This window comes from Schistocerca piceifrons, chromosome 2 (genome assembly GCF_021461385.2).
Source record: "Schistocerca piceifrons isolate TAMUIC-IGC-003096 chromosome 2, iqSchPice1.1, whole genome shotgun sequence".
In the NCBI taxonomy this organism is placed as follows: domain Eukaryota; kingdom Metazoa; phylum Arthropoda; class Insecta; order Orthoptera; family Acrididae; genus Schistocerca; species Schistocerca piceifrons.
Window position 1 is genome coordinate 910,593,045 of NC_060139.1, and position 24,991 is coordinate 910,618,035.

The 24,991-nt window shown below is 38.8% G+C and overlaps 1 protein-coding gene across 1 annotated transcript in view; it reads left to right on the plus strand.

Annotated features, from left to right (window-relative positions):
• The window catches only part of LOC124775831 (serine/threonine-protein kinase 26-like), a 181,477-nt gene extending 156,957 nt beyond the window's left edge, over positions 1 to 24,520 (plus strand). The window contains exons 5-10 of the mRNA XM_047250664.1: positions 1,100 to 1,285; positions 3,331 to 3,476; positions 7,764 to 7,965; positions 9,052 to 9,372; positions 13,533 to 13,735; positions 20,388 to 24,520. Of these exons, the coding sequence (XP_047106620.1) occupies positions 1,100 to 1,285; positions 3,331 to 3,476; positions 7,764 to 7,965; positions 9,052 to 9,372; positions 13,533 to 13,735; positions 20,388 to 20,400 (1,071 nt within the window). The 3' untranslated portion in view covers positions 20,401 to 24,520. The remainder of the gene's footprint in view (positions 1 to 1,099; positions 1,286 to 3,330; positions 3,477 to 7,763; positions 7,966 to 9,051; positions 9,373 to 13,532; positions 13,736 to 20,387) is intronic.
• Positions 24,521 to 24,991: the final 471 nt, after the last annotated feature.

Below are 24,991 nucleotides of genomic sequence, written 5' to 3' on the forward strand. Positions count from 1 at the left end.
TACAACTATGTAACTATACAAATAACACAAGCATGTTGACGTACACAAAGAAGATAGGAGCAAATAAACCTGACTTTACATCATGCCCAAAGGTTAAAAGTACACAGGTATGAAGGTCAAAACAGTACACCACATAAGTACTGACACAGACTACTATGTTATATGGACAAAAATAACTGGTGTTTTAATAGTATAACTATCCCCTGCTCCCCACACGATATTCCATTGACTCCTTCCCCGTTTCTGCTCCTCCCCCCCCCCCCCCCCGCCCCCCCCCCTCGGTCTTTTTTTACCTGTTCATCACATTCACCAGTCATATTTGCCCATCTGACATAGTAGCCTGTGACAGTATTCGCTTGGTGTACTGATTTGGGCTTATAAATACTTATATTTTTAATATTCGAGTACAGTGTAATATAAGGTTTCCTTGTTCATCCTTTTCGCGTATTTCAGTATGCTTTTGTTTTTTGTGTAAATATGAAGTTGTAAAATAGTTACATACCTTTCAAAATGACAATCTTTGTATAGCTATTAGTTCTCACTGATTTTGTGTGGACAGTCTGTTCAGTTTCAAGTTGTCTGATGACAGCCTAGAAAGCCAGTTTTCAAGTTGTGGATCATTAATTAATGTTGTTTGTGTCATAAGCAAGCTGAGAGCCACACCTCAAATGTGGATTTGCAGCATTGGCATAATCCAAATAGAACTTATTCAAAATAAATCTTGGCAAAACAACAGTTCATGAAAGTCCATGTTGTGACTGCTCAAGTCATAGATGTTAAATAAACAATGGAAACAGCCTCTCAACATCTAATGGAGGCATATAGTGGATAGTTACATAAACAAGAAGTTCAGCATGCAGCAGCATCTTCTGCATGTGGCTAGCTACTGCTCAGTGCCTCTGCTATGCAATGAATGGTTGTCTTTACTCATTCTTATATTTTTCTCCAACAATCTCAATTAAAGGTGATGTGTCTGAATTGCAATACTGGCTGTTCCTTCTGTGATTTGAGCAAGTCATTAGTAATTCTTTGTGGACAATGTACTGTAAATAAGAGTGTGAAAAGCATTTGACAACTAATGGATACCTATTGCTTGTAGGCTGATATCTGGTCATTGGGCATTACTGCAATTGAGCTTGCTAAAGGGGAACCACCAAACTCTGAACTACATCCAATGAGAGTGTTGTTTCTGATACCCAAAAACAACCCACCACAGCTCACAGGGAACTACACCAAGCAGTTCAAGGAATTTGTAGAGGCATGCCTTAACAAAGATCCAGAAAATGTAAGTATTCCTTAACATCCATATTTATTTGTAAAGCATAGTACAATTTTGTGACTCATATTTCTGAAAGTTGGTTTGACTAACTGACTCAGTTATGCATGAATGAAAAATGTAAAAAAAACCTTGACATAATGAATTATTATTTCTGTGATATGTGCCTTAAAACTGTATTATAGGGAGATATCGTTGAAATACTGTTTGGAAATGCCTTGGTTGTAAGGAATTTAAAGTAATTAACAGTGTAAGAAATTCTGTGAAAATGATCTTTGAAGATAGACATTCCTTGGTAATGCACCATTTGTTGGGAGAGCCCTGCAACATTGCTTTAAAAGAAAAAGGAGAGCAATAAAGCCTCTTGTTGAAAAATGTGTCTCGTCCACTTTTAGTTTCCTCTGTTTTCACCTCTCTCAGGCTGTCATATAACAAAACTGTGAATATGCATATCTAAATATACGAGGTCTGTTCAAAAAATTCCAGGATATTCGTAACCGCAGTGGTGTGTTGTAGCAAAATCCTGTTGGGATCCTTGCACACGGCTGTGTTTAATGTGTAACTGCCAGAAGTTTCATTGTTGTATGTCTGTGTCGTGCAGTTTGAGAATTTATAGATGACCGAGTTAGAGGAGCAATGCGTCTGCATTAAATTTTGCATGAAACTCAAGAAAACCTTTACAGAGACACACCAAATGATGCAGTAAGCTTAAGCTATACTCGATTTTACGAGTGGTTCACATGGTTTAAAAATAGCCAAATGGAAGTTAAAGATGACCCTTGTTCAGGATGCCCTTCGATGCCTACTGATGGCACTCATGTCAGTAACATCAGTGAAATTGTGTGTCCTAATTGAGGAGTGACTGTTTGAGAGATTGCAGAAGAATGTAACATTTCAGATGGATCGTCATGAAGTCCTGACACAGCATCTTGGAATGGATTGTGTTACTGCCAAGTTCATCCCATGGGTCATGAGTCAAGACCAGAAAGATCTTCGCCTCACAATCTGAATCTGTAAAGAGTTTTTGGATTGCACAAATAAGAACAAGATGTTCCTCAAGAGAATCATAACTGGTGGTGAGACGTGGGTCTACTGTTCTGATGTTGACATAAAGGTTCAGTCTTCACAGTGGGCGGGAAAGGATCTCAAAGACCAAAAAAAGCTCGTCAGGTCAGATGTCAAAGACATGCTAATAGTTTTGTTTGTCTTTGAAGGATTAGTTCATCATGAATTCGGGCCACAGGGACAGACTGTTAATCGATGATACTATCAAGATAAGTTGTGATGCCTGTGAGCAAATGTGAGAAGGAAATGGCCTGAAGTGTGGCAAAACAATTCATGGCTCTCGCATCACGATAGCGCACCCACCCATTTATCCCTAATAGTGTCTGATTACTGCACAAAAAATGAAATCACTGTGCTGCCTCATCCTCTGTACCATCCAGACCTAGCCCCTGCAGATTGTCTTTTTTTATTTTCAAAGTTGAAAACCCCATTGAAAGGACAAAGATTTGCAATGATAGACAAAATAAAAGAAAATTCACAGATGTCACTTTGCGCGATCCACCAAGAGGCATAACAGGAATGCTTCTGGAATTGGAAGTGGTGTTGGGAACAGTGTATCAATGAAAGTACTTCAAAGGAGACGATGCACATTAAGCAAAAGGTAAGTGTAGAAAAATTTTGTGGACAAAGTTCTGAAATTTTTTGAGCAGACCTCATATATATCATTCACTGCATTTTTAGTGTTATTTATGTTGTTCTACTTCCCTTCCTGATCCTTTTCCCCCTTCCATCTCCTCCCATATGCTCGAAACAGTGAATTGACTGTATCATACTTATCATAAAACTCACTCACAGATACAATGTATCTCGAGAGTCATACTGAAATAATACGGTTTTGAAAAATTATAATGAATGTGATGTCATTTCTCTCAAGTCTGGTCATTTTCCCACGTAGCCTTTAATTTGTTGTAGTTTTCTTTAAGTATTGTAACATACATACGAAAGTCTGAGCTTATATGAATAACAACATTTTTTAAATTTTTTTATAGAGGCCAACAGCAAAGGAGCTACTCAAATTCCCATTTATAAGGAAAGCTAAAAAGAACTCTTATCTTATTGACCTGATTGATCGCTACAAAAAATGGAAGTCCCAGAGAAGTGAAGAGAGTGAGACTGAATCAGAAAATTCAGATTCGTAAGTAACATTGCCATGTACAGTGCTTTTGCTTTCATGTTGTGTGATTTCTTTCTTCTACAGTTTGGATCTGCTGTTTAATGTATGAGTACTTACAACTTATGTTGGTTCAAGAGATTATATGATGAACATAACTAAAAGTAAGTTCAGAGTAATGGAATATAGTCAAACTACATCAAATGAAGCTAAGAGTGCTAGATTTTGAAATACAACATTTCTTGTAGTAGATTAGTTTTGTTGTTTGGGTAAAAATATAACTGACAACAGCAAGAATAAAGAGAATGCAATATGCTGGCTAGCAACAGAGAGAAAAGTGTTCTAGAATAAGAGAAATTTGTAAATATCAAATGTAAATTTAAGTGTTAGGATTACTTTTACGAAGGTATATATATCTGGAGAGTATATTTGTATGGAAGTGATTCATGGTCAACAAGCAGTGCAGACAGGAAGAGAATAGAAGCTTTTGAAAATGTGGCACTACAGAAGAGCGCTGAAGATAAGATGAGTAAATGGGGTAGTTAACGAAGAGTTACTGAATAAAATTGGGGAGACAATAAATTATGGAACAACTTGACTAAAATAAGCGATCAAGTGATAAGACACATCCCGAGGATCAAGAAATAGTTACTGCACGAAGAGAAGGGTTGCCATGAAAAGAGGATGACAAGTTTTATGACGAACCTAATGTATTGAGGAGCTGTTTGAAGTCATGTTGGACATTTGTGAATGGGTCATAGTGGTAATATATCTAAGTGGATATGTCAGAAAAATGATGGAAATCTGCAGCCACATGGTCAGTGCAAAATTCATGGCCACTATATTGGAGATTTTGTCAGCAGGAAGAGTGATAGGGTTGGGACTAGTTTTCAGGTTGAGGATAGCTGCCCTTTCCATAGCTGTGATGTTGAACTTAACGGTAATGGATTATGGGAAGGAAAGTGAAGCCAGGTTGGAGGTAGGAAACTTCTGAATTGTTACCATGGTTTGATAGGGTAGAATGGTATTAGCATCGGGTTTGGAAAAAGGATGTAACTGTTAAAGACAAGATTCAGTGTACTTGGGATGGCTACAGCCAGATGAGTGGGTGGTGGAAAAATGCTTACACTGAAAAGGGATAGGTGAAGAAAAGCTCCTTATGGTTAAACCTGTGCCTGAGGCTTCTGCAGGTGCCCAGTTTTTAGAAGATAGGAGTATGGCAGTGTTTTAATTCTGGAAAATGTTGCTCATGTGAAACTTAGCTTTTTCTTTTCTCACAAGATATGCTGCAAACTATGTATAAAAGGCAAGAGGCAGATTCCATATTCCTATATTTCAGAGAACGTTTGACACAGTGGCCCACTGCAGGCTGTTAACGAAGATCAAAGCATTCAGAATAGATTCCCAGATATCTGAGTGGCTTGAAGACTTCTTACGTAATAGAGCCCAGTACGTTGTCCTCAATAGCAAGTATTTATCAGAGACAAGCCTGAGTGCCCCAGGGAAGTGTGATAGAAACACTCTTAGTCTCTATATAAATAAGTGATCTGATGGACAAGGTGACCACGTCTGCAACTGTTTGTCACTGACTCTGTGGTGTACGGGAAGTTGTCATAGTTCAAGACTGTAGGAGGGTATTACTTAAACAAAATTTCTAGTTGCTTTGTAAATGGCAGCTTCCTCTAAATGTAGAGAAATGTAAGTTAATGCAGATTAGTAAGAAAAACAGCCCCATAATGTTCAAATACAACAGCGTTGGTAGTGTGCTACTTGGCACAGTCACATCGATCTAGGTGCGCTACAAAGCAATTTGAAATTGAACAAGAATGTAAGGGCAATAGTAGGGACGATGAATGGTTGACTTCAGTTTATTGAGAGATTTTTAGGTAAGTGAAGCTTATCTTTAAAGCAGACTGTGTATAGGATACTAGTGTGACTCATTCTTGAGCAGTGTTTGAGTGTTTCGGATCCCCACTAGGTAGGATTAAAGGAAGACATAAAGCAATTCAGAGGAGCCACTAGATTTGTTACCAGTAGGTTTGATTAATAGATAAGTATTACAGAGATTCTTCGAGAACTGAAATGGGAATCCAGGGGGAGTTTGGCAAGTAGCTGATCTTCTCACAAAACACTATTGAGAAAATTTAGGGAACCGGCATTTGAAGCTTATTGAAGGAACTACTGCTGCCAATGAGCATTCTGTGTAAGGACCATGAGGATAAGATAAGAGATATTAGGGCTCACATGGAGGCAGATACAGTCGTTTTTAGTCGCTATTTTTGTGATTCGAACAGGAAAGAAAATGATTAGTAGTGACACAAGATACCCTCTGCCAAACACCAAACAGTGACTTGCAGAGTATGTATGTATGTAGATGTACAAAGAATGTTCAGTGGTAGCGTGTTTTATTGTGCTGAAAACAGTTTTTTCAACCAAGCTGCCCACGTGTGTTTGAAGCCAAACACACTAGTATGCATCCCCCACCCCCATAACTCCCCCTCCTATTGAGTAAAGTCCTTCATTGATATCTGGTGAATCCTAATTTCTTTGGTGTAAGTCAGTAGTAATATGTTGGAAAAACACTGCAAACCTCATATACACTCCTGGAAATTGAAATAAGAACACCGTGAATTCATTGTCCCAGCAAGGGGAAACTTTATTGACACATTCCTGGGGTCAGATACATCACATGATCACACTGACAGAACCACAGGCACATAGACACAGGCAACAGAGCATGCACAATGTCGGCACTAGTACAGTGTATATCCACCTTTCGCAGCAATGCAGGCTGCTATTCTCCCATGGAGACGATCGTAGAGATGCTGGATGTAGCCCTGTGGAACGGCTTGCCATGCCATTTCCACCTGGCACCTCAGTTGGACCAGCGTTCGTGCTGGACGTGCAGACCGCGTGAGACGACGCTTCATCCAGTCCCAAACATGCTCAATGGGGGACAGATCCGGAGATCTTGCTGGCCAGGGTAGTTGACTTACACCTTCTAGAGCACGTTGGGTGGCACGGGATACATGCGGACGTGCATTGTCCTGTTGGAACAGCAAGTTCCCTTGCCGGTCTAGGAATGATAGAACGATGGGTTCGATGACGGTTTGGATGTACCGTGCACTATTCAGTGTCCCCTCGACGATCACCAGTGGTGTACGGACAGTGTAGGAGATCGCTCCCCACACCATGATGCCGGGTGTTGGCCCTGTGTGCCTCGGTCGTATGCAGTCCTGATTGTGGCGCTCACCTGCACGGCGCCAAACACGCATACGACCATCATTGGCACCAAGGCAGAAGCGACTCTCATCGCTGAAGACGACATGTCTCCATTCGTCCCTCCATTCACGCCTGTCGCGACACCACTGGAGGCGGGCTGCATGATGTTGGGGCGTGAGGGGAAGACGGCCTAACGGTGTGCGGGACCGTAGCCCAGCTTCATGGAGACGGTTGCGAATGGTCCTCGCCGATACCCCAGGAGCAACAGTGTCCCTAATTTGCTGGGAAGTGGCGGTGCGGTCCCCTACAGCACTGCGTAGGATCCTACGGTCTTGGCGTGCATCCGTGCGTCGCTGCGGTCCGGTCCCAGGTCGACGGGCACGTGCACCTTCCGCCGACCACTGGCGACAACATCGATGTACTGTGGAGACCTCACACCCCACGTGTTGAGCAATTCAGCGGTACGTCCACCCGGCCTCCCGCATGCCCACTATACGCCCTCGCTCAAAGTCCGTCAACTGCACATACGGTTCACGTCCACGCTGTCGCGGCATGCTACCAGTGTTAAAGACTGCGATGGAGCTCCGTATGCCACGGCAAACTGGCTGACACTGATGGCGGCGGTGCACAAATGCTGCGCAGCTAGCGCCATTCGACGGCCAACACCGCGGTTCCTGGTGTGTCCGCTGTGCCGTGCGTGTGATCATTGCTTGTACAGCCCTCTCGCAGTGTCCGGAGCAAGTATGGTGGGTCTGACACACCGGTGTCAATGTGTTCTTTTTTCCATTTCCAGGAGTGTATAACTGAAAGTGCCCCACCCCTGACAAACTAAAAACTGATCTTCGTGTTACAACTTGTTTCACTATGCAGTACTGTTAATAATACACAGTTTGGGTATTTTAGACCATAAAATTATAGTGATATGACCTTGAGCAGCATCTGTTCAGGCTCTATTCATGTGACTGTATTTCACAGACTACGTATCCGTCCTGTGTATATATGTTCACTACATTGGATACTCTGTTTAAGGTAATGTTTGTTTTATATTGTGTTCTTGTTCATTACCAGTTTGTTTGATTTTCAAAATAGGGAGGAATCGAAACAGGACAGTGACCTCGATGAGCCATGGATCATGACTGTCAAAGGACCACATTCCATTAAACCTCCTGCTGATGAACCGGCAAATCACAAGATTCCTCAGAAAGTGCAGAATGGTTCAGGACCACCACTGACGAAATCACCTCCTAAGGATTCAAATCTCAATCATTATCGGACTGATAAAGCTGCACCAGTAAGTATTGTGCATTTGTTACACAATGTGTTATTACAACTTAATAAACTAGTGATTGTTTTTGCACCTAGTTTGTGACCTAAGTTGTTGTTTACTTTTTAAATGCATCCTCCTGTAGACTTTTGAGTTTATCTTTGCATATTAGAGTGTAACATATGGTTGCTGTTCTTGAGATTGATTACTTTTATGGTTCTGTGGTTCTGCTAAGCAGAGGCATGAGACAGTGAAGTATGACTTCTTCTTCTTCTTCTTCTTCTTCTTCTTCTTCTTCTTTTTCTTCTGCAGTGTGGCAGGTGCTGGAAGAGAGCTTCAGTCTGTCCAAACTACTAAATTATATAAACTGTTTTTCAATAACTCTTCTTTATTGCCCCAGTAACACTTTTCGTGTATGTCTCAAATTACAACAATGGGTGAACAGATCTCTCTTACCTCGTAGCTCATCGCAGATTACAAGGTATAATCATGTACTACCCATAAATTATATTGCAGGACAGCATATAACCAACTGAAAGTTCTCATGATGTAACTTCATTTGTTCCTTCATTTGCATTTGTGCCAACGCATATATTCACATACCCCTGATTTGCATTATAGGGCAGCACATAACTAAAGTACTCATAATGAAACCTTATTTGTTCCTTCTTGCCAGCCCCCCTGTACCCCTTGATCTCCATGGCACCACCAAGCCATGATGCCAGAGCATAAGTGGGCCTCGGCAGCAGGTGGAGACTTATATACCTCACCACACCTTGCCAATGTGCTAATATAACTCCCTTTTTCTTTCATCAGCCTAGGGGATGAAAGTGGAACATGTTTAACTACAATATGGAATGAATAATAGTATAAAAGATCACAAGTATATGTCATCTTCTAGTCTCATTCCTGAAGTGAAAGTTATTCACTATTATTCGATAGTTTTAGGTAATGTATGTTGATGTTGAAAACTGTTACTGTATTATATTTAGAGTTCATCTATTTCTCTGCCTCAGTTAATGATATTTGCTGTTTTTTGTCCTTAAACCTTGCTTTATGTTCTTCGTTATTTAAATGAGTACATCAATAGTAAAATATTGAAATATGTTGCAGTCACGGCCACATTCCGCTGCTCCAGCTGTACCAGTAGACAACCGGAAGGACAGGGACAGCAAAGATTTGCATAGTCGAGACAAGAGAAGCTCCAAGGAAGCTAGTCCTCTCGACCATCGGGGAGACCACGCAACAGATAGCAGTACGCCTGACAAGAAGGCTGTCCGCAGGGTGGAGGTGGAACCACGACCACGGGATGTCAACACTAATGCCAATAGTAACAGTAACAGTAACACAAGCAGTAGTGGTGGCAGCAAGGCGGGCCACCCACACCCTCGATCTCCATGCCTCTCCGGTGTTATCTACCCTCTCATTTCAGAGGTACAGCTTATTGAGATTCACATATATTATTTTTAATGAGCAAATGAAGTAGAGGTCAGACTTCTGTTGCATTGTTGATTTAAAACTTTTGTCGTGGACATATTTTGGTCATTGTTTTTTTTTTACCTTTGATTATAATGTTGAAATGGAAATAATGTCAAATATGTTTATAATTGTTATTATAAAGTGTAAATGATACTCTGTGCTTTGGCACTAAGGGTGATGCTCCAGCTCCTGCTCTGCCATTTTAAGCTCGCAGATGACACCACTGCGCATTCGGCGACAGATACACAGGTGCTAGAGACATTGATCGGCAGAAAAGAAGTACATTCTGCATGAATTATGCCTGTGACTGTGTAATAGATCCACTCTGGGGTATCAGAGCACCACTCTGAGTTGCTTTGTTACAGCATCTTTGTAAGTTTGTGACAGAAAGCATCAGATTTCATGACTTATCCAAGCTGAAGCTGCTATCGCTATGAAATAAATTCGTTGCTAAGTGAATTTCAATTGCCTCTTTCACCATCAAATCCTAGAAAGGTGATGTATACGCTAAAATTTTGATGTTTTTCTGCAACATAAACTGACCAACATTAAGGTGTGGTCTACAACAGTTGATTTATTGCATTTACTCGATTATAAGACGAGATTGTCTCCCAAATACATCATTCGAGAACTAAGAGTTCGTCGTATCATCACATATTAAACTATTACAGCTGGGGTCAACAAGTTTACGTTGTTTAATAGATTGATGTATGTGTCATCTTACATTTGCTGATAAAACTTGGGATATTGAGGTCATATGCATATTTATTTTGAAGAATTCGGGAAGATAGGTAGTGCAAACGGACCCGTCGTACCAACAGATGTCACTAGATCACAGAACGAGCAAAAGTTTGAGAATTCTGCTGAATTGTGAGTGCGCTCTTTTATTTATATATTAGTTAGTGGTGTTATATATGGCCTGCAACCTAGAAAATATTGCCGTCTGTGTTTCACAGTTCCTTGGCACAGCACTGCAGGAAGTTGGAGGGGGAACAGTGACACCGGCATGGCCAAGAACTAGGATGAGTGTGGGGAGGGAAGTAGTGAATGGACTGCAAATTCTGACATGCTGTCAGCCATGGGAACCTGTACCACTGCAGTTTGCCTCAGTCCATATGAATTGACTTTAAAATTTGACAAAGGCACAACAATAGTACACATTTCTGCAAAAGATAGTAAAAGTCTAGATGAGGCCAGTGGCCAACTTACATGTTTTCTGTAACAGTACTGACAATGCTCAATCTGAGGTTAACGGGAATGAAAGGAGGTGTGTCAGCTACTGGTTCTGTGCAGCCAATGAGACAGCGACAGGCAGACTGTATGTTTGGAAGCAAGAAACATTGCAACATTCTGACATCAGTATGAAAGCAAAATCTGATATGTATTCAGCAAAAACAGTTGCGTCCTCAGGTTCCATTGTAACCACAATGCTGAGATATTGTAATGTTTTCAGAAGAAACTGAGAAATGTGTGTGTCAATGAAGATATAATTTTCACAACTGTTCTATTAGGATAATTGTGATGTTTAAAACTAATGTTATGCAACCAACAGGTTTAGTCGGGGGGGGGGGGGGGGGGGGGGGGAGTGAAGATAAAGATTAGTGTAAACCATTTCATTTTATTTTATTTCTTCTTGTATGATCAAAATAATTTAGGCAATCAATAAATTTCCTAAGTTTAATATAGGTATAATTCTAATGCTTTAGGCAAATACTTATGTCAGTAAAATGGTTTGTAATTTTGATTAGTCAGAACATCTTAAAAATAAATTTTTCTCAAGGTCATCTTATGCTTATGTAAATGCAGTACTTGGCTGTAAGAAGCAGGTGAACCTGCAGTGCAGCTCACTGACACATCAATATCCCAGCACGGATCTGCTGTGCAGTCATTGATATAATTAATGAACATTGTACTTCTTTGCTGCCACTCAGTGTCTCTAGCACCTTTGTATCTGTAGCAGCACATGCACTGACGAGGTTGATGACTTTAAGAGGATGGAATGAGTGCTGTAGTCTGTCTTTCAGCGCACTCTGAAGATGGCTGAACAATATACAGCTTAAATATAATGAAGTGAAATTTATGTGGCTACATGCCAAAATTTAATGGACCATCATATACCTTTAAATGTTTGTGAAATGAACTAGACATTTGTTTTTGCTCTTTTGGCTTTAGTCTAAATTTAACCTATTTGACAACTCCTCACTTTGTGTTTTAACCCAGTTGCTACCATTGTGCATTGGTTCATGAACATAGATACTTTCTCTTCAGTCTGCTTCAGCTGGTCGTCCTCAACACGGTGTGCCACCTTCCTAGAGGTGGACCTCCTACTCCTCTCTGATGGCTCCATCCACACCTCTGTCCACATTAAACCCACCAACCATCAACATTGCCAGCATTTTGACAGCTCTCATCCGTTTCACACCAAAAAATCCTTCCCATACAGGTTGGCTACCTGGGGACGGCATATCTGCAATGACAAGAACTCCCTTGCCCTGTATGTGGAGGGTCGCACCAAGGCCTTCACAGACAGGCACTATCGCCAGACATAGTCTGCAAACAGATCTCCCATGCTATTTCCCCCCCACACCCCCAATCCTCACACCACTCCCAAGAGCCAGTCACAAAGGAGTGCCTCTTACGTCACCCAAAAGCACTCTGGTCTGGAACAACTGAACCACATCCTTCGCCCAGGCTTTGATTACCTATCATCATCCCTGAAATGAGTGACATCCTACCTGAGATCATTCCCACCTCTGCTAAAGTCGTGTTCTGTCACTTTCCCAACCTCCACAACATCCCAGTCCATCCTTATGCCACTCCCAATGCCAACCCCTTGCCTCAACGATCGTACTCCTGTGGAAGACCCAAGTGCAAGACCCACCCAATCCACCCACCCACCACTTCATATTCCACTGGTGTTACAGGTTTATCATACCCCATCAGGGGCCAGGCTACCTGTGAAAGCAACCATGTCATTTGCCAGCTCTGCTGCAATCATTACACAGCTTTTTATTTTGGTATGACTACTAACCAGCTGTCCACCAAGATGAACGGCAACCCCCAAACTGAGGCCAAGAGCGAGGTGGATCACCCTATGACACAACATGCAGCTGAACATAACATGCTTGGTTTCAGTGGCTGCTTCACAACCCAAGCCATCTGGATCCTTCCCTCCACCACCAGCTTTTCTGAACTATTCAGATGGGACTTACCCTTACAGTGCCTTTTCTGATCCATACCTGTCTCAGCCTCAACGAACATTAACATCCTGTCGCCAGACTCTCTAACCATCACCTCCTCCCCATTCCCATATCATACACTCTTTTTTTTTGCCACCCTCTGCCAATATACTTGCCCATGTTTCCTTCCTCCTCTCCTGTTTTGCTCTGTATTCCCCACCTCCCAGCCCGACAACCTGCTGACACTGCACCTATTGGCATTCTAGAGCCTGCACACTCCGCCAGACAGCACTTCTCCTGCTCCCATCTGTACACTGCTATCCCTTCCCCTTCCCCACTCCCTTCAAATGGCTGCTACCATTCCATGTGATAGTTGCATTCTTGTCCGAGCTGCCAGAGTTGGCACTTCCGTGCGTGAGTTGTGCTTGCTTGTGTGCTTCTCTCTTTCCGATGAAGGCTGTGGCTGAAAGCTTAAGTGTAAGTGTCTTTTAATTGTGTCTGTCTTCTCCTAAGTTGCTGATATTCCTAGATGGAATTTCCATTGTTTGATTATACCATTCTTCTACTATTAATGTTGCAGAGCATTTGAATTGCCCCATTGATATCTGTGTGAAATGACTGTTTCGATGTAGTATGTTAATAAATACTTAGCTGATGTTTTCCTGTAGTTCACTGTTTTTAATTTTCTTTCCATGCTTCAAATTTTCTTTCCATGCTTCAAATTTTGCTTGTCCACTAATCACTGGCCTTTATGTTTCTTTTTATTATATGAAATAATTTCACTTTTTAACATGAGGTAACGAATTCACAGCTGTAGTGAAAGTGTGCTACACATTTGCTGTTTATTGGCACTTGTTTAAATGTTGATTATATTTCTGTTAAAACTGTCTGTAAGTTGAATAGATAGAGGTCATTAAGCTGTCACCATTGTTTCAGTTACAAAGACGACATCATTATAATTCTCGTGGGCCTGAGTCACCACACAAGGCAGATGCAATAGAAGAACTTAAAAATGCTTTTGAACTGGCAGAAAGAGCTAGTCCAGGAATAAGTGATCTTTTCATTCGAGAAATGGTCCAGAAACTTCTCCCAACAGTTACGGAAACCAGGATAAAAAGTGTAATGGATAAGATCACAAGGTATTTACCACTCTTTAATAGTACCAGATAGTTTTATATGAAAATAAATTGTTTTGTTATTTGTAGTGTACATTTATGTTTAAGAAATATTTTCTAATTTAGGGGTGAGTCACATGTAGTCACATTTTAGTCCAGGCTGCATTGTCCACCAAGTTTCCAGTGAGTAGATTCCATCCCTGATGTATTCAAGTAGATCTGCAGCCTACAAACTGTTAATGCCATAATCTGTTGATTAAGCTTAAAATTTTTTCCAGCTACAAATTTCTTTGTATATATGGGTTGAAGGCAGGTGCAGGATACTATTTGTTTATCTGTTTTTCATTTCTCATTCCAGGGCTCTTCTCTCATATATTTTTATTTTGGCTCAAAATACTTCCATTGTATTTGTCAGTTAGTATTTAATTCTTTAATAGGAAAACATTACAACGACTTCCTTATATATACAGCGAGAAACCATGTGTAATATTTCTGGCATATGTCATGAAATTCGCCTTTTTTGGGCACAGTGATTTCACCCACTTAACTCTTGCTTTATATCTGGTGTGAAGAGGGAGCCTGCATTTCATAAGCAGCAACAGATAGGTGCACAAAATCAGTTGCATATTTTTGATGGTCCAGATGTTTATTGAGAAACTAATTTTTCCATTAGCTTTTGATCGAAAATCAGCAGATGAAGTAGCCTTCATAGATGCTGTGGTATTTGAAAAACTGAGGCATTTGAAGTTTGAATTGCTACAAGGCAAGGATCTTTCTTAAAAGTAGTTCTTGTCGTGGCACGTGAATATGCTTTTTGGTATCCGTGTGCTTGTGTGTGATAATGTGTGTGTTATTGCTGGAAAAATAGCTGGTGCCGAATAGCTAGTGTGATTGTATTTTCTGTTACGTGTTACTGTGCTCCACACATCAACCCGCTATAGGTGAGTGGTTGTCTTTCCCTTATTTCACGTATTGCTCCATCCAGTAGTTTCTGTTCCTGTTATACTTTTGAATGAGAGATGTACAAAAAGCCATGTATGTGTTACAAAAAGTCATGAAAATGAATGCCTGCATATGCAAGTGTATATATTGGAAAACACACCTATACAAACTTTTGAAGCTAAACACAGCAAGTGTACCTGCTGGATTCTATCCACTACACAATAATATTACAAAATAAGTAATATTATATTGTTTATAGACTCATTGCCATTGCAACACCCATAACTCAGTTCTTTTATAAAAATAGCATGCATAAATGGACTAGAAGAAAGCCACAGGTAACACCACATTTCTATTGCATAGCTTAGAATAGGGACAGGAAAATTTGGTATAAAAATAATGTGAAAAATAATGTGAAAAATAATGTGAAATAGGCACTTTTTAGAAACATAACACAAAAACAGTAATTTCTCCCAAAATGTAATGAAATTTGGCATTTACCTCATTCTAATGTCAAAATGTCATGAATTAGAGGACAGTGATTTACTCACATTATTAACTGAATATTACTGAATGTTGAAATTCGATTTTGATTTGTTTTCATAAAGATGAGGGTCACATATAATCTTAAAATGACGGAGATGGCCATCAAAAGCTCGAGGAATTTATTCGAATTGACGTGGCTGGAAAACCGAGAACGTTTTATTCATGTATGCAGTTGCAAAAGTCTCTGAGGACACTTAAAATGATAATTTATTTCCTGCTTATGTAGCTGTGCTTCTAGATGTTGTGTCAAATGAAAACACACTACTTCCAATGAAGTCTGTTCCAAGAACAGTTCTTATCACCATGTATAACTACTACCTCTGTTCCAAGTTAGAAGAATTTGAGAGATTGTATCATTAATCAGAGACAAGTAATTTTTGGTGATGAAATCAGCAAGTTTTTGGGAAATATGGAAGGGAAAATACTTCACTCGCAGGGGAAGGGCGTACTGAAACACCCTTGTGTGCACCTTGAAACTAGGCTGAGTAATATAATGGTCACAGGTCTTTGCAAGACATTGGTCACAGTCCTAGGTTCCTGTTTCAAACACATGATTAGAATGATGAAACTGTATTAATACTGATGACAAAGCCCAAATTTAGAATGGCAAGTGTCAGCCATGTAGATATTTTGAAAGGATACAAATAGATCTTCACAATTTAATGGAAAATCAGTTTTCCATGCCAGCTGCAATTGAGGATATTGTCAAATGTCTCGTGTTTTAAAGAAGGCAGTTCATCACCAGTCTTCAAATATAGATTGTGGGTGGCTGCTTTGACACTAGAGTTAAGTGTTGATGGATTAGTGATACAATGTCCCAGAAGAGAACTTTGAAGTTATCACAATGCTTTCTTTTGAAAACTTTCAACAGTGCATGGTTGTAGAATCACTTTTTCTGTAATTGATTCAGTTAATCAGTTTAACGCAAATGTTTTCAGTTGTTTATATGTTTAAAAAAAACTGTGATATCACTAAATGGAAAGTAGTTAATATCAAACGATGGAAAATCCAGGATGGAATGTAACGATATTATGAGAAGGAAAGTTGCTGCTCACCCTATAGCGGAGATGCTGAGTCACAGATAGGTACAACAAAAAGATTTTCACACTTAAAAGCTTTCGGCCAATGGCCTTTGTCAACAATAGACGCACATACGGACACACACACTCACACAAACGCAACTCACACTCACGACTGCGGTCTCGGGCAACTGAAACCACACTGTGAGCAGCAGCAGCAGCAGCAGTGTATTATAGGAGTGGCGACTGGGTGGGGGAAGGAGGAGCCTGGGGCAGGGAGGGGGAGGGATGTATGGTGGGGATGGCAGACAGTGAAGTGCTGCAGGTTGGGCAGCGGGGAGGGGAGAGGTGGGGAGGGGTGGGGGAAGTAGCAGAGAAGGAGAGAAATAGAGAGAAATAAATAAATAATAATAACAAAGGTTGAGGTCAGGAGGGTTACGGGAATGTAGGATGTATTGCAGGGAAAGTTCCCATCTGCGCGATTCAGAAAAGCTGGTGTTGGTGGGAAGGATCCATATGGCACAGGTTGTGAAGCAGTCATTGAAATGAAGGAGATTGTTTGGTAGTGTGTTCAGCAACAGTGTGGTCTACTTGTTTCTTGGCCGCAGTTTGTCGGTGGCCATTCATGTGGACAGACAGCTTGTCAGCTTGTTGGTTTTCATGCCTACATAGAATGCAGCACAGTGGTTGCAGCTTAGCTTGTAGACCACATGACTGGTTTCACTGTGAATAGAAAGAATAGAAAAAGTACCAATATAATAGTGTTTGTCATAATTAAATTTTATTTTTTGAGGAGAATCAGTTACTGTTTTAATTATTGGAGCATTTACTTTTTCATGTTCAGGAGTCAAACTGTGTAAAATGAATGTAGGATGTATCTTTCTCTTGGGTAAGATGTTTGGATAATATTACCAATCACTTATTTTTTAAGTTGATTCCTTTTTTACTAGTCTAGTCCTGGGCTGATTTTAATCTTTGATTGCTTAAAACACATGATACAGCCTTCATAATCAAAAATTTTGTTGCCAGATCATTTAGTAGGTGTTCTACAGATATAAAAATTCTGTTTGATTAGTGCACTTCTTACTATATGACCATTTATTTGCACACAAATAAACCAACACAGCTTTGCAAAAGCATCACACAGTGTGGTATTGTACTCAGTGACACCAACACTAGTGGCTGAAAGTCACTGCTAAACTCATCTCTGGGTGATCAACTGATGGCTATAAAGTTAACGGATCTTTCAGCATACTCCATATCATACATTACATGTTAGCTGAACAAATCAGAATTCTAAATTGTTTGTGTTGGGCACAGACAATCTTTATTAATAGATGCATTTTTCTTATTGGATAGAAAACTTTAAAAGCATTTGGAGCAGGTACATGAGAGTTTCACGTTTAGATAGTTAAATAAGAACTACAGATTTATATCACTAGATTTCAGGCATAGAGAGCTGTATTTCCTGTGTCAAGTTCATGTTCCTGTAGTAAAGTATTACATAAATCAAAGTATCATCTACGTTAAAATACTAGATGAATTGTGCTTTTTTTGATCGAGTGTTGATGCTTGTGACCGGTGCTATTTTACATTTCCCACACAGTTTGGACTTTTACACCCATGTTACTGTCTGTTTTCCATTGATTCTGTCTTACGATGATAACTTAAAATTTTAGCTAATGGCATATTTTAGAACTCCAAGAATACTTTCATATGATCGAGCTAGACCAAAAGGGCCTCACGTGACTAGTGCAACTATCATATTGTTGTATTTATTGGTTTTGTAGATGACTCCAGTGAGTTTACAATGGTTCATCAAGTGAATAGATATCTCATGTTACACCCTCTCCTCTGATGTGACAAAACAAGACATCATAACCACTTGTTAGAGGTCTCTCTCTCCCTCTCTCTCTCTCTCTCTCTCTCTCTCTCTCTCTCTCTCTCTCTCTCTCTCTCTCTCTCTCTCACACACACACACACACACACACACACACACACACACACACAAAGAGGACAGAGTGAGTGAGTGAGTGAGTGAGAGAGAGAGAGAGAGAGAGAGAGAGAGAGAGAGAGAGAGAGAGAGAGAACATTGATGACTTGATGTTATCATGCATAGAAACAGCCATTGTGCAGTGGTGCAGAAACACATTGTTGTGGTGGAACAGATACCCAAGCAGATGTATCTTCAGTCATTTTTTTAACTTTTACCTGAGAGATTAAGAAGTCATTTATTCAGAGATAAATTATTGTTGGTAGTGTTCTACTGTCTTAAAATGTGACTTACAGCAATACTTCCTCCTGCAGCAGGGGACAGCCACATCACACATCTTACCCTCTTCTTGATTTAGTACAGTCAGGGATGATTCATGAGCGTGAGTCACTTCATGTAGCTCAAGTTGATACAGCTATGTTAAATCAATGTTTGTGAGGTTGACTGTTGTTTGTTAAATAAAGCACACCCCACTCAAAAGAAATCCAAACAATTGGACTAAGTTAGACACTGTTGTATCTGTTGGATACATGTATTTCTTGAGTGAAGACTCCTGAATGAATCATCTTGCAGGTGAAAGCGGATCCAATCTTAATAGTGAAGTGTCTGTGCTGCTATGCGTGGCAAACATTGTTACAGTATCCCAAAGCAGAAAGCACTGGTTATTAGAATATGTCATTGGGCACCAAGTCAGACTTTAATCTCCAGGATTTTTTTAAATTTCTGAATCTGTTATACTAATGACAGATTGAAGCCACGAAAAGTGTAATCACCAACTGTAAAATGCAGTAACTTCAGAAACCAAATTGTGTTCATATCCAATTTGAAATCACAGAAACGTGTTGCAAGAAAAAGCTCGGGTTTCAGTTTGATGACTATTGGTGATGGGTAGCTTAGGGCCAATATGATTTTGGTCCTTTCTTTGCTTCCCCTCATATGTCTTGGTGGTTTTTATGTAGTGTCTGTGTAACACACTCTGGAATTTCTGCTTGCTGGAAGGTCGTGACATCATGAAGTCCCATGTATAACAGTTTATATTATTAAATAATCTAGTCTTCAGTCTGAAAGAGAGAATATACTTGTACAGTACCAAAGAGAGAATATGATTGTGGAGGGAAACAATTTTGGTCCCTGTCCTTAAACCAAGGAAAGACAGAACATGCTCCGGTGGAAGCAATGCCACCATTAACAACCTTATCTTTTAAGAGAACTGTACAACAAGTATTCCTACAAAATGATGTGGCATTTGATTTTAGTATGTATAAAGCTTGCAACTCTACTTGCAGGCACAGTACACTTGTACAGCTCCATCAATGGAACTTTCATGGTTGGCTGCCTATATTCATATAGTCCACGCTGTTAATGAATTTTTAGGTGCTCTGTTGGTGAAGTTACATCATAAAGATTTGAACTGGTGAATGATGTCCCACAAAGAATGTTCTTTTGGGTAATAACAGTCCTGAAGTTTTAAACATAATTTCTTCTACAGATTGAGGTGTTACATATGAAGTGAGGATTGTGCAGTGTAGAAATGTTGGCATAGTAGCTCTCAGTCACTAAGTCATTCATCATAAATATCCAATTTCAGTTATGAATGCCACATCGTGTCGAACGTAAGGGCACAACTATGAACACTGAGGAAGACGTTATCTTTTTCATAGTGTTCTTTATGAATTTGCATTGGTTTTTACGTGTTCATTTTATTTTCTTTGGCAGTTCCAGACACTCATTATATTTTGAATGTAATGTAAATTATGATTTGTTAGTATAATTTATTGTTGTGGTATTATACTGCTAATGGAGCACATTCATTGAAATTTACGGGCAGTTATCAGCAATTTATAAAGGAGATTGGCCAGAGTAACTGATAATTCTAGTTTTATGATTTGACAGTAAGAGGAAAAGTAGCAGGAGGTGGGAGGCATTCTCTTCCTTATTTTCTCATTTCTTAATCTTTGCAGGTTTGTTGTTAACTTTGAAAAAATATTGTAGTGCACCAGCAAAAATACACACTGCTAGTAAATATTTGACACTTTTGGCCATATTATGTCTCTTTGGGTGAAGTTTTTTTTAATGAATTTTATATCCTTTCTATAGCTCCAACCTCCCTCCTGCACAATTCAGTATATTTTATTTTGTCAGTAATGTAACATGAGGTCTTTTCTTCCTGTTGCAGGGACTCCACATAAACGTGTTGGCTGCCTGATAAGCTGCACATTGCAGCAGTTCATCCAACTCAGGTCCTCAAAATGGTTTTTACTACAAATACCATTGAATCTTGTATAAAGAAACGTTCCTTAATATCAGTTACATGTTTCAAAATATGGAATTTATTTATGATGAATAGACAGACAAATAAATATTTATATTTTGACTTTATATTAAAATTAAACCTATTAATTTGTGCTTGATCCAAATGCAAACATCGAAATATCAAAATTTAGAATTTATGTAGTAATTTGAAAAATTATTCTGAAATTGCATTTATTTCGGTGATCACCCAAATAAGTTTTCCTGTCAAAGCAAAACATTCTATTCAGTAGTAGATTTGAATGTGACTAAGAAGCTAAGAATATAGAAGCACCGAGTTGCCGTGGTCATGTCCAGTTTTGTGCTTCTGTCTATAATTTTTTATATCATATGTTTGATTAACTTTCTTGCTGCTTTAAAAAAATGCAGGAGTGAGTTAAAAGCAGATATATCTGACTTCTTTCAGTGTTTGAGAGCAAAGACATTTATTTTTGATACTGGCTCAACATGCATTAACACTGTGTTCATTTTGTGTGCTTCACATGTTTTTGGATGCAAAAACTTTGTAAATATTGGTATGTAGTGAGATACATATGAGACAAGTATATTTTTCACATATTGAAAAATAAGAGTTTTGAATCAGAGTGATTGGCAGGTTTTTCTTCTTTGCATATTTGACATTCATTCTTGTGAAAGCATGTAATATGACCAACACAGACATTTAAAAATGTTCAGTCTGCAGCAGAATGTCATTAATATTCATACATTATATTCAGAATATTTACAGTGAGAGTTGAACAAGAGAATACAGCCATGTTTATATAATTTTGAGATTCTCAGAGCTTTGGACATCTAAAATGAGTGTAATGGATGTGTAACTTGGTAGTATGCAGAATAATAGAAAGTCGTAATGCATATTACATGATGTTATATATGTATAGTGTATTTTATGAATTAATGAAAGTAAAAGAATAAGAATTTGAAGTGTTCATGTTATTGCTAGAATGTCAAAACCAAAAAACTTAAGAATAAAGGTCAATAATTGAGCCAAGCTACCATTAGTTGAAGTAATATTCAGGTTGAGGTGGGCATAAAACTACTGACAATCCACTCTCAGGAATTTGAAAACTGAGATGCTCTTCTCAGGAGAGAAATCAGAAAATGTGACAGAGCAAAAAGAACAAGGGTGGCTTGCTTAACTGTGTTGTGTATGCTTGATTTATCACTCTTTGTGTCATCTTGTGTCTTTTGTTCTCTTCATCTTCTGAGAAAGGGTGCCTCAATTTCAAAAGCAGTGTAAGTAGTTAGTGTTCCTGCCATCAACACATTATTATAAGTGATAAGTCCAGTTTACATTTATTTGAGGATAATTTAGTGTGAAATACTAAGAAATGGCTGAGCTGTTCATCAGAACCTAATTTTTTAATTAATGCAGTGGTAAAACATATCATAGTGAGACAATAGAATGAGTAGACAGGTGATTTTTGAAGCTGGGAAAGAAGAGAACTCCTCAAAATTGTAGAATGCCACTTCTGTGCACCACAGCTTATCCAGCTAGAAACTGATAGTAATGATTTCTAAATACAGTTTCTTATCTTTAGCAGTTTTCTTAAATAATGTTGTCTTCCTGTTTTCTGTTTACAAACCAACAATTTTTGGTAAAGGAGAGTGTGGGAAACATAGGGTTGGATTGTTCAAGTAGATGAGGAAAGACTAATTCACAACTCACAGATGAAGTTTTGATTGAGAAATAACAAACACTAAGGGACTTGTTGGTTTGTTAGCTGGATGGTTCTTCTTTGAGTAATGAGAGCAACTTTAGTGTGAATGTGAATGCTTTTTCCCCCATTGCAGAGTGGCTGCAGAAGTGAGCATGTCTGTGTAAATCTGTTGCATAAGAAACGGAAGAAAATTAATAATTTAAGCAATGTTGATTGTTCTTTGCTCGGAACTTCATCTGTAATTTCAGAAACCTATGTATTGTGCAGTATTATGTCTCTGTAAAGACTTTATGGTAACTTGTGTCCACATTTTAAAACTATGTATGTTAGTTACGAGCGAGACCAATTGCAGAACGCATTTGTACCTCCTCGGGTATTGCTCACATCATTTTAAGTAAAAATTACTCGCAATTTTGTGTGTGTTATTATGTACAGTAAATATTTTTATTAGACTACTTTAAATTTCCGGAAAGTTTTGTTTCGAATTTGGTATTTCGATGTTTTCTTGTTCCAACTGTACTAAATTCTATTTGTAAGTATTTTCTATTTGCCAGTAGTGGAAAAAAATCTTGGAACTAGGGAAGGTATTGTAGACTTGATTAACTATATATGGGAAACCAGTCATACAATGTCACTGAATTTCGGAGGGTGCCTCATAAGCTCATGCCCACTCTTTACAGAAAATATAGTTAATTTTTTGCCACACTCAGTTTCTTTACTTTTTTTGTAACAGTCAGTTTTCTGTGTGTGTTTAGAGTAGAGAGAGAGAGAGAGAGAGAGAGAGAGAGAGAGAGAGAGAGAGAGAGAGAGAGAGAGAGACCTTTCTTCCATGTATTAATGTAAATATGTAAATGTAGGTTCAGACTATTAGGGAGACTTGTCCATATTTTTTTTCTTATCACAAAACTGTATTTTTTTAGGTGATGTAAATATAATCTAGAGAAATCACCAGATGTTTGTTTAGTATGACCACAGACTGAGTGCTGATCATCTTGATGTGGAAATGTGGGAACTAGATCATTGTTTTGATAATATAGATTTCTGCTTAAGAGAGTCTTGCTGATTCGTGTCACTACACATATTCAGTTAGTTATTAGTCTGCAGACTAATGGGAGATTCTTGAGAAATGTGATTTACTATCAGATAATAATTTTGTTTTCATTTTACGGAAAAGAGGATTGTTGTTATATGTCTATTCATACTTACGTGATACATTAGAGTTCTGTTAGTGTAGTTTCCCCTGTACTATTACACAGAATACTGTTATGTTTTATGTGTAAAAAAAGTCTGTGTGTTTACACGGCATGTAAATGATTAAAATAGCATAAATTGGAGAGTACAAACATGTTACTGACAGTTATTCCACAAGTCAACTCTTCATAGCCAGTGTGTGTGTGTGTGTGTGTGTGTGTGTGTGTGTGTGTGTGTGTGTGTGAGTAAGAGAGAGAGAGAGAGAGAGAGAGAGAGAGAGAGAGAGAGTTTGAACAGCTCTGTCTGAATGCTTGTATGAATCTTAAACAGCAAATTAAAGGTAGTGGCTCTCTTTATCAGTGCATATGCTAAAGACCAACTCTGCATTGCTTGATATGGACCACTTTCCAGTATTATTGAAGAAGGAACATGTGATAGTTGATTATAAGCCACATTCTGCCCTTGGAAAGTGCCAATGAGTGATTCCATGCATGTGTGTACAATGTGAATCATGCAGCTGTTGACACTGAAATGTAATTTTGTAAATACGTAATTATAATGTTGATTATTTTATTGTGTATGCAGTTTGTGAAAAAAACAGTATAATGCAGTGAATAATGGTGATTGTTCTTTATGTACACGAAGGAATTATGCAATTTCTGTGATAAAAGTGCAAGTTTACAAACTTATGTAATGTCCTGTGGCCCCCCTGAGAGTAACATCTTAATATTTTCCTTTAACATGTACATACATTAAAGCTGAACTTGACACACTGTACTAAAACATATGCTGTATTGTTGTCAAGTTTGCACTTAACTGAAAAATATTCAGTCAATCGTTTTAAAATACAAATTATGATTTTTCTTCAAGGCAGATGCTTTAATATTAAATGTTAAACTTGTACACTAATTATTGTTGAAGATTAATTGTTTATGTTTCTCTCCATAGGAGAAGTTCAGACATGGATAGAAACTTGTAGCATTTGTCATGATTGTGGATTTTAACATCTGTAAAGTTCATTACTGGGTGATTTCTGTACACTAAGGTGAATATGTAATGCAAAGTAATCTTGAAAACAAGATCTGGTTGTACAGAAACATAAATAAAAATAATAAATTATGTGTATGACCAACATGTGTAGCATTTATTCATTTTGTGTAATGCTTTGTGCAGCCTAGTGGTTACACAGGTGCCAGGCTACAAGTCCTAAGGTTTTTGATTCCATCCTCAGTCTTTCCCAGGGTATGTTGTCAGTTATTGTGTCTTTCCTCTCTGGCATTTATTGTATATGTGAAAAATACTGAGTTGCCCTATAGTTTTGAATCAAAATTTAAATGTAGACCACCTTTAATCGGATGGGTAAGCAAGTTCAGAGGTTGGAAGAAGGCAAGGGCATGCCATGTCCATCAGCACCACGCCTACTAAAATGTTGTGGTATTCAAACCAACATTAGGTGCAGAATACATTTAAAGAAAATGGTATGGAAGGATGAGAGAAATGTAAAAGTACTTACTGTCTTATAGAAAAATGAGACTACTAAACACAATATTTTTAAAAATATTAGAACCATCACTCAGCAATCACATTGACAGGGACAGCATAATCCTATGCATCATCC